Below are 9,639 nucleotides of genomic sequence, written 5' to 3'. Positions count from 1 at the left end.
GTAAAGTAGTGAGTGTACAGCTTGTATAACAGTGTAAATTTGCTGTCTCCTCAAAATAACTCAACGCACAGCCATTAATGTCTAAACCGCTGGCAACAAAAGTGAGCACACCCCTAAGTGAAAATGTCCAAATTGGGCCCAATTAGCCATTTCCACTCCCAGGTGTCACGTGACTGGTTAGTGTTACAAGGTCTCAGGTGTGAATGGGGAGCAGGTGTGTTACATTCGGTGTTATTGCTCTCACTCTTATACTGGTCACTGGAAGTTCAGCATGGAACCTCATGGCAAAGAACTCTGAGGATCTGGAAAAAAAAGAAAGAATTGTTGCTCTACATAAAGATGGCCTAGGCTACAAGAAGATTGCCACAACCCTGAAACTGAGCTGCAGCACAGTGGCCAAGACCATACAGCGGTGTAACAGGACAGGTTCCACTCAGAACAGGCCTCGCCATGGTCGACCAAAGAAGTTGAGTGCATGTGTTCAGCGTCATATCCAGAGGTTGTCTTTGGGAAATAGACATATGAGTGCTGAAAACATTGCTGCAGAGGTTGAAGGGGTGGGGGGGTCAACCTGTCAGTGCTCAGACCATATGCTGCACACTGCATCAAATTGGTCTGCATGGCTGTTGTCCCAGAAGGAAGCCTCTTCTAAAGATGATGCGCAAGAAAGCCTGCAAACAGTTTGCTGAAGACAAGCAGACTAAGGACATGGATTACTGGAACCACGTCATGTGGTCTGATGAGACCAAGATAAACGTATTTGGTTCAGATGATGTCAAACGTATGTGGCGGCAACCAGGTGAGGAGTACAAAGGCAAGTGTCTTGCCTACAGTCAAGCATGGTGGTGGGAGTGTCATGGTCTGGGGCTGCCGGCACTTTTGAGCTAAAGTTCATTGAGGGAACCATGAATGCCAACATGTACTGTGACATACTGAAGTAGAGCATGATTCCCTCCCTTCAGAGACTGGGCCGCAGGGCAGTATTCCACCATAATAACGACCCCAAACACACCTCCAAGACAACCACTGCCTTGCTAAAGAAGCTGAGCATAAAAGTGATGGCCTGGCCAAGCATGTCTCCAGACCTAAACCCTATTGAGAATCTGTGGGCCATCCTTAAATGGAAGGTGGAGTAGCGCAAGGTCGCTAACAACCACCAGCTCCGTGATGCAGTTATGGAGGTGTGGAAGAGAAGTGGAAGCTCTGGTGAACTCCATGCCCAAGAGGGTTAAGACAGTGCTGGAAAATAATGGTGACCACACAAAATATTGACACTTTGGGCCCAATTTGGACATTTTCACTTAGGGGTGTACTCACTTTTGTTGCCAGTGGTTTAGACATTAATGGCTCTGTGTCAAGTTATTTTGAGGGGACAGCAAATTTACACCGTTAGGGTCGGTTCACACTGAGGCAACACGACTGCCTCAGGTGACCTGCATCCGACTTCAGTGGCGGCTTGCAAAATGACTTCTGTATAGACGTCAATGCAAGTCACCTGAAGTCGCCCCAAAAGTAGTACAGGAACCTTTTTCTAAGTCGGAGCGACTTGTCGCTCCTATTAGAACGGTTCCATTGTATAGAATGGAGCACGACTTGTCAGGCATTTAAGTCGCCTGACAAGTTGCCCCAGTGTGAACAGAGTTTTATACAAGCTGTACACGCACTACTTTACATTTTAGCAAAGTGCCATTTCTTCAGTGTTGTCACATGAAAAGATACAATAAGATATTTACAAAAATGTAAGGGGTGTACTCTCACTTTTTATATTACTTAAAAAATCTGGTTAAAATAAAGCCTAAAAAAAAATAATTAACATTGACCCTGGCTTCCGACACATCTGTGTGTAGCAAATGACATCCAGGAGCGTCGCTAGGGGGTGGCTATTGGGGCTATAGCCTCGAATCTGGGGCCCATAGCTCCGAGTCTCTTGCCGCAGGGTCCCTGCCTAACCAATGGATTGCGGCCACAGCTGCTGCGACGTGGAGGCTGGCTGCATGAGAGAGGAGGAGGAGGAGAGGAGAGAAGCAAGCAGGCGGATGAGCAGAGATGACGGCGTGCCCACCGGGCCTGCAAAAAAGGTTGGTGACCACTGCTTTGGGCTCCAGCCCCAGATCTTTTGCAGACCTAGCAACACCCGTGATGACATCACTGTGGTGTTGGGTGAAAGCTGGGTGCTTGAACTCTGCAAAATAACTCTCCTGAAAAGTGTTGGGAGTGCATTCTTTCTGGTTTTCAATTGCCAAATGTTCTGGAGCATAGTTTTTTTCTGTAGTTCGGGACCATCCAGGGGCGGACTGACAACTCATGGGGCCCCCGGGCAATAGGAGATTATGGGGCCACATAGTATACACACACACACACACACACACACACACACACACAGTATATACATACATGTACACACAGTATACACATGCAGGTTTCTATTGACTGAGAAAGAAGGTACTGGAGAGGTGGGGCAGCTATAATCTCAGGATTTTTAGACCAAAAGGATGTCGGTAAGGGACATTTCAGAGACAGATGTAAAAAACAAAAACAAAAAAACAAACAAAAAAAGCCCAAAAAAAAACACCATAGATTTTTACATACGGTCCCTGGTTTTACTGATCATGGCAACCCTGATGGGGCCCCCTAGTGGCCCGGGGCCCTGCAGTGCCCGAGTGGCCAAATGGTCAGTCCGCCCCTGGGACCATCAGTAAAGCTGACCTTCTATTCTCAAACGAAATTCTCATAAACCAAGCTTACTTGGTGTTACCATCTACCTACACTTATCTACAAATGAGTTCAATGCCTGTGGAGGATCCTTGAGGTCTTGCCAGTACACGGGGTTTATATTATTTTGAGCTTCCCTTTTCTCTAAATTCTTCCTATTAATCGGCTGTCAAATGCCAGAAAAAGGAGCAGGGGGTTAGCTGTGGTGGGCATGAATATGAACTTGGGGAGAAACCTATGTATGTTCTGCATACAGTCTAGGAGCCAGGCCCCAATGAAAGAAAAAGACATTTGAAAATGGTAGCTTCATTACTGCCACTGAGCCCAGGTTAGTTGTGAAATAGCATGTAATTGCTATCCAGGTTGGGACAGGTTGGTGTGGTATATGGCTCCAGAGAAGAATAGGAGTCTGGATTCCTGTAGTTTAGGTCTCTGGAGTCCGGTGTCAGGGAAAGAGTGGGTGGGTTCCCTGGCACCAATCCACCGTGGGTTTTGCATGTTGAAGACATCAACAGGTGGTTGTAAACCCCTACATATATCCAATAAAGTGACGATCCTCAGGTGATATAGAGAGATGAAACAAATCCTCCTACATGGGTTGTACCCATTTATCTGCAGCTATCTCTTCTGTACAGCTGTTTGATGAGTGAAGTAGAGTATTTTACAGAACTAATTATTCATTATTAATAGTTTAATTATTAGACAGAATTAATTATACAGCTTGGCAGAGAGTTCAGAAAGCAGGGGGCAGGGTCACACACCGCACAGCTCAGAGAGGAGAGGCGAGTGTAATCTGGGACCAGAGTGGAAGAAATGGATACACCCCCTCTACACAATCTCATAGGGAAACTTGCACAGCTAAGACTGCCAATCACCTAAAGCATGTTGGATGTCCTCTCCCTGTGGCCATTGATTACTTGGAAAGAAATTGGTGCACTGACTTTGCTGAAACCAGTGAGTAGACTTCCTTTTATTTGCTCACTGTATGAAGCCCACCTTCTTTTCCCCATTAACTTTAGATTTACTATTGGATTCGGAAAAGTTGCATTTAAAATCTAATAACCGAAGTGTAAGTTGGTATATAATTACCTATATGCAGTCAACTGGATACAAAAACCGCCAACTGAAGCAAAATCCTTTAAAAGGTAATTGCTACAAATGGTGGATCTTGGATGGTTACCAGTATTCACAAAACATTAGTAGACAATTACCCCAAGTTATCACTTCTGCATGTGGCTGCAGTTGCGGGAATCCCACCAATTCCGGCACCTGCAACCCAACCACCCACAGTGGAAACGTACTGCTCTGTGAAAACACCGGTGGGGGGGGGGGGGGGGGGGAATTGCCATTCACAATGGCAACCCCATGCATGTAGAATCGCAATGCATGTGCAGAAATCGCATGGTCAAAAAGACCATGCGGTTTCCCTGTGGCCACGTTTTTTTTAATTCCAATTTATTCCAAACCCTTTTTAACACCATAGTTGTGCACAGCCTATTGCATTAGGGTGTGCACCCCAAAGCTCAAAAACACATGCACATGTATGTATGTATGTATGTATATCTGTATATTACACACACACGCACTCTTATGGCAGAGCTGATGCAGTGAAAGAGGTATGGTAGCACTTGATTAGTGGCAGAACTGGACAGAGGGAGATATTTCCCATCTCCCCGACGGGACCCAGCGTGATAATGCTAATGCGCTTGGGGTGATTAGGGTATGCCCAGGCACACCTTACACACCCCCTGCGCATGCCTATGTTTAACACTTTGAAATCTTCACAGCTAAATATGTATTGGGGGTTTTGATACGGACTGTATTATCTCTAAATATATATTTGTAATAATTAGACACACTACAGATTATATAGTGTTGTTGACATTTATAGATACGGGCAGACTGCCAGACAGACAACTGTAGAGATGACATTGAATGGAATTGATTGGATTTTACACAGATCACTGGAGTTGTGGGCTATTACGCCAGCAAGTTATGGCTGAGGACACTCAACGTGGGGGGCGTGGCCAGTCTGGAATCACATCTAAATGCATTGCCTGAGAAGTCTCACCAGCAGATGGAGGGGTTGCTCGAAACGTACCCGATACCATTTCCCCGAGACTGGATGATGATGTGCCACTTAATTTACTGTTGGAAAAAAAAAGGTTATGGTTAAACCAGTCAAGCAAATTATATGTAATGCACAATACATTTCAAAGGCTGTTCACAGCCAAGTACAGCCAAACTTATATTTTATTGTACCTATTATGGTGGTCCTAAAGTGGAACTTAACTCTCCCAATCAACATTGACTATTTTTTATCCATACATTTTTTATTTTAACAAAAGAGAACATAACAATTAAGACTGTTGCAAATGGTACATATCATTGTAATGAAAAAAACATGGACTATTTTTAATCCTCATGCTGCTAGCATTAGTAAAAGATAGAAAAGTAGATCATATTTACTTGTTTTAAACTTTTTTTTTCTACATTTCTTCTGTTATTTGCCTGGGCAAGAAACCAGGAAGTGAGGTCATACATCCCAGAAGTCTTCAGGAGGGTAGGAGGAGGAGTTTTCTCAGCTAAGCACCACTATCCTGCATGCATGCTTAAAGTGGAGGTCCGCCCACCGCTGCAAAATTAAAAGCCAAGAGCTACACATACTGCAGCTGCTGGCTTTTAATAAATCGAACACTTACCTGTCCTGGAGTCCAGCGATGTCGGCACTGCAGCTGATGTTTCCTTCAGCTGTCGGGTGCTGTCGGGTGCTGCCACCGACATTGTGGGTAAAGGAATCCAGCAGGGAATCCTAACGGCTTCACGCCAGGAACCCTACTGTGCATGTGCAAGGCTTTGTTCCTCTCTCCTACTGGCCCGGCGACAGGGGAAGGAGGACGGAACCTCACATGGACGTCAATATCCACAGCTATGGCTCCTGGAAGTGGGAACAGGATACCCGTCAAAGACAGGTATCCCCCCCCCCCCCGCTCCCCCCCCAGAAAGGTGCCAAGTGTGGCACCAGAGGGGGTAGGAAACAAATGAGCAGAGGTTCCACTTTTGGGTGGAACTCCATTTTAAAGTGTTACTAAACTCCGAACCCTGAATTCACTATATCTGGTCTCCCACAGCACAAAACATGGAAATGCAATTATTTTAGTAAATATGAATACTTTTTCTCATCAGCAGTATAAAGCAGTCTTGTGATTTCTTTCATTGTCTGGTTAAAGCTTGTAGGAGTTTTCATTCTCCCTTGATTGTCTGCTAAGGCTACAGGACCCCCATCACTCTGTTTGGACAGTGCTGATTGGCCCTGGGCTGATCACATGCACTCTCCCAAGAAAAAAAAAAAAAACTCTCTAGCAAAACACAAACAGAACAGAGCCTTGGGGATAAGCTGCACCTGCTCAATCAGGAGATAGATTGAGGATAGTTGAAGAAGGGGAGGGTCAGAGAAGACAGGATCAAACAGCCTTTACACACAATGCAGAGGACTAACCCTTTCCACAGTGAGTATAACAGGCATGCTTTACTGCATTTCCACATTGTTTTTACTATTGTGGGTTTAGTAACACTTTCAGCTAAGGGTAGATGGATTGCAGGAAAGTAAATGCTACATGAATCACTTGCCCCTTCTCAGGGTGGCCACGACCAGAAATGCTAGGGGGGCTGTTTTCAAAGTGATTTGAATTGATAAAGCATGGCGGAGTTTGCTTTAAATATAAAAAATGAATTAAATAGCGTTTTTGGTTTGTGGTGCTCAGATGCAGTGAAGATCCGCTTTAATCACTCAGTGGCTCCCTATTAACTTTTCAAGTGAACATCTAGAAATGTCCGTTGTGAATGTACAATGTATATGTAAAGCGCTGCGTAAACTGAGGGCGCTATATAAGTACCTAAAATAAATAAAATGTCATTTGTGCTGAAGCAGTACCCTGAAAATGCCCCTTGAAGCTCCTGAAGCGACTTTCTGCTATGTGATTGTACCTAGGTACTCCTGTGCCTACAGCCTCACAGATTTATATCTGTAGCGTGAGATCTAAGGCACTGCTGTCTGACTGCTGATCTCAGAAGATTTGGAGTGAGATTTGTTGATGTCACTACCACGCTGCTCACTGTTCTGCTTGCTGAGGAGGCAAAATCCTTCCCCTGGGATCTCCCATTATTGTCAAGATCCCTGCAGAGCCTGGAGCAGCTCTGTGATGTCAGCCGACAGCTGAATCTGGGACACAGGAGTGCAGAACAAAGTGCACTCCTGTGATCCCCAGGAGACGTATAGCCTAACTTCTCCTTTAGGCTGCATTCACACTACAGCGTTTTGAATTTCGGGCAGATTTGCTGCAAATCTGCCTGCAATTTGAAAGCGCCGATGTGTGAATGACAAATCGTGGGATTCGCATTTGAGATGCCAATTCATTTGAATGACACATCAAATCGCAGTGCGGGTCTGCCGTGATTGTCGAGCGATAAATCATGCTGCAATTGCGGCAACCTGCATCGTGGGAAGCATGTCACCCCAAAAATAAGTTCAGGAGCTACTTATGGGCGGCATGCTTCCTGCGATGTGGGTCACCATGATTGCAGTGCGATTTACCACGACAATTGTGGCAGACCTGCACCGCAATTTGGTGTGTTATTCAAATGAATAGCATCTCAAATGCGAGTCCCCCGATATGTCATTCACACAGCGGCGCTTTCAAATCTTGGGCAGATTCACGGGAAATTTGTAGTAAACTCACTTTTTTTTCTATAATAAATAAAGCTTACCGGTAGGTACTGTGTATATCTCCTAAACTTGCACGGTTTAAGAGATTCAGAGTGCATGCAGCCAGTAACCTCACCGGCACATGCAATCTGAAGGTCTGGCATACCATGCCAACCTTCAGAGCCCATGCCGTAATCAGCAGCCTCTGCACGCATGCGGGGGAATGGCGTCATCGTGCCCCCGACCGGTCATGTAACAGGAGGCCGCAAACCCGTAAACAAAGACCAGGTGAAGATGGAAGTTCCCTCAGCAGTGACAGCACGATGCTGGAGGGCTTAGCTTTAAGTCTCTCATAATGTGCTAGTACGTGAAGATTTTTTTTTTCCCCTTTAACTGCGGTTTACTACTGCTTTAAGCATAGGTTGTTTTTCTCTGCAGTGTCTCTAAAATCAACACTTAAATGGTGTAACAGGGCTTACCACCACTTTAATCCAAAATGTTATGATTACTCACCCTCCATGAAATCTTCCCCTCTTCTGTTCTTGCTGAATTCGTATATTCTCCAACCTCAGAGGACTTGGAATGAAGCCGATTTCACAGCCTTCTTTAACCAACCGCCCAATCCACCAGTCATTGTTGTATTTCTAAAAATGTGAATAGTTTGCAGTAAAATATTTCATATACACACACATATATACATATTCTATGGAGAATGGAAGGGGGCTAAAGGGCCTCCTGTGGGATGGGGTATAGATGGGACCCATTCTAAACTAGCATTTGTAGTATTTTCTAGAAGGTTGCCTTTCCTATGTGTGATCCGTAGACAACCCTGAAAACAGTTGCTGGATATGAGTTTTGGTGGGCTCTCATTTGGTGGGATGCCTGCTGGATCTCCCCATAAAGAGGTAGAAGTCTTGACTTAAGCAATGAGAGCTCCCCCCTTAATGGGTTCTTGCCCATCTTAATTTGAACAAAAAACCTAACTTTACCTCTGCTGAAATTTTGTCTGAATAGGCTTCTAATTCCACCATATGGCACTGCAAGGTGTGTGTAGGGAAAATCCACTCTGCTCGCAAGCCAGTTGCCACCGATGTACCCTCTGTTTGTATGGGGCCCAGGGCTCTCGGTGAGACCCCGGTCCCTGTGCACAAAAGGAGAAACAGATATATGTGGCCCCACGTAAAAAAGCCCACAAGATGAACTATGGATTATAGGGGCTTATAGTGTGCATGGGGAATTGCAGAGGAACGCAACTACTGTGCACTGCTTGGTCCAAACAAACAGAAGTGAGAAGGAAAAGGAGAGGTTTAATCGCTCATATAAGATATTACAAGGAAGCAGAAAAACACAGTAGGAAATTATTTAGTGGAAAATAGATTACGGGACCATTAAAGTGGTTGTTGACCCATATAAGTCAGTCTATGTGAGCCCCTCTATAAGAGCCTGGCATAGCACACTGTGTAAGTCTTCTATAAAAACGAGCCTTGTAAATACCGGTACCGGATATAAATCAAAAACATATAATAATAATAAAAAGCAGCCAGCACAGGCAAAAGACCAACAGCACAAACACAAAAATAGAAAAATGCAAGAAAAATGCAGCACTTAAATTATGTGTAAAAAGTGATAAATGTCAACAATACTAGCAAATTGTGACACAAAATCCATCAAGTGAATATCAAATGCCAATGGACTGACAAAATAGAAAGAAAAAAAAAATAGAAAAAAAAAAAAATAGAGATATATATAAAGTCCACCACGTGAAATGTTGATTGGCATCAAAGAACAATGGAGCATCATTTATAAAGTTTCTAAAATTTTCAAAATAGACATGTTGAGAAGGAGTGGAAGAGAATCTTGTGAGGAAACTGCCACCAATTGTATCAAGGCTTACCAGAGATGGTGGCCTTAAAGGGGCATATACCACTTAAGTCAACCAGGCTGTAGTGATAAACACTTTGGGGGGTATTTATTAAAAGGAAAATCCCCTTTGCACTACAAGTGCACTTGGAAGTAAAGTCGCTGTAGATCCGAGGGGGATATGCAAGGAAAATTAAAAACAGCATTTTAGCTTGCACATGATTGGATGATAAAATCAGCAGAGCTTCCCCTCATTTCAAAGCTACCCCTTAGATTTAGAGCTACTGCACTTCCAAGTGCACTTTCAGTGCAAAGCCTTTCGTAAATAACCCCCTATATACGATATGGAACCATTAATGAAT

At 44.3% G+C, this 9,639-nt stretch overlaps 1 protein-coding gene across 1 annotated transcript in view; it reads right to left on the bottom strand.

Annotated features, from left to right (window-relative positions):
• Positions 1-4,612: 4,612 nt before the first annotated feature.
• LOC143925675 (voltage-dependent L-type calcium channel subunit beta-4-like) overlaps positions 4,613-9,639 on the bottom strand; it is a 111,818-nt gene continuing 106,791 nt past the window's right edge. Inside the window, exons 4-5 of the mRNA XM_077450137.1 lie at positions 7,931-8,061; positions 4,613-4,860 (exon numbers count right to left, since the gene is read on the bottom strand). Coding sequence (XP_077306263.1) covers positions 4,722-4,860; positions 7,931-8,061 — 270 coding nt within the window. The 3' untranslated portion in view covers positions 4,613-4,721. The remainder of the gene's footprint in view (positions 4,861-7,930; positions 8,062-9,639) is intronic.

Source organism: Lithobates pipiens, unplaced genomic scaffold, assembly GCF_037356315.1.
Source record: "Lithobates pipiens isolate NorthernLeopardFrog02 unplaced genomic scaffold, aLitPip1_a1.2 Scaffold_22, whole genome shotgun sequence".
Lineage (NCBI taxonomy): Eukaryota > Metazoa > Chordata > Amphibia > Anura > Ranidae > Lithobates > Lithobates pipiens.
The sequence above is the reverse complement of the archived record's forward strand: the minus strand, read 5'-3'. Positions and strand labels throughout refer to the sequence as shown.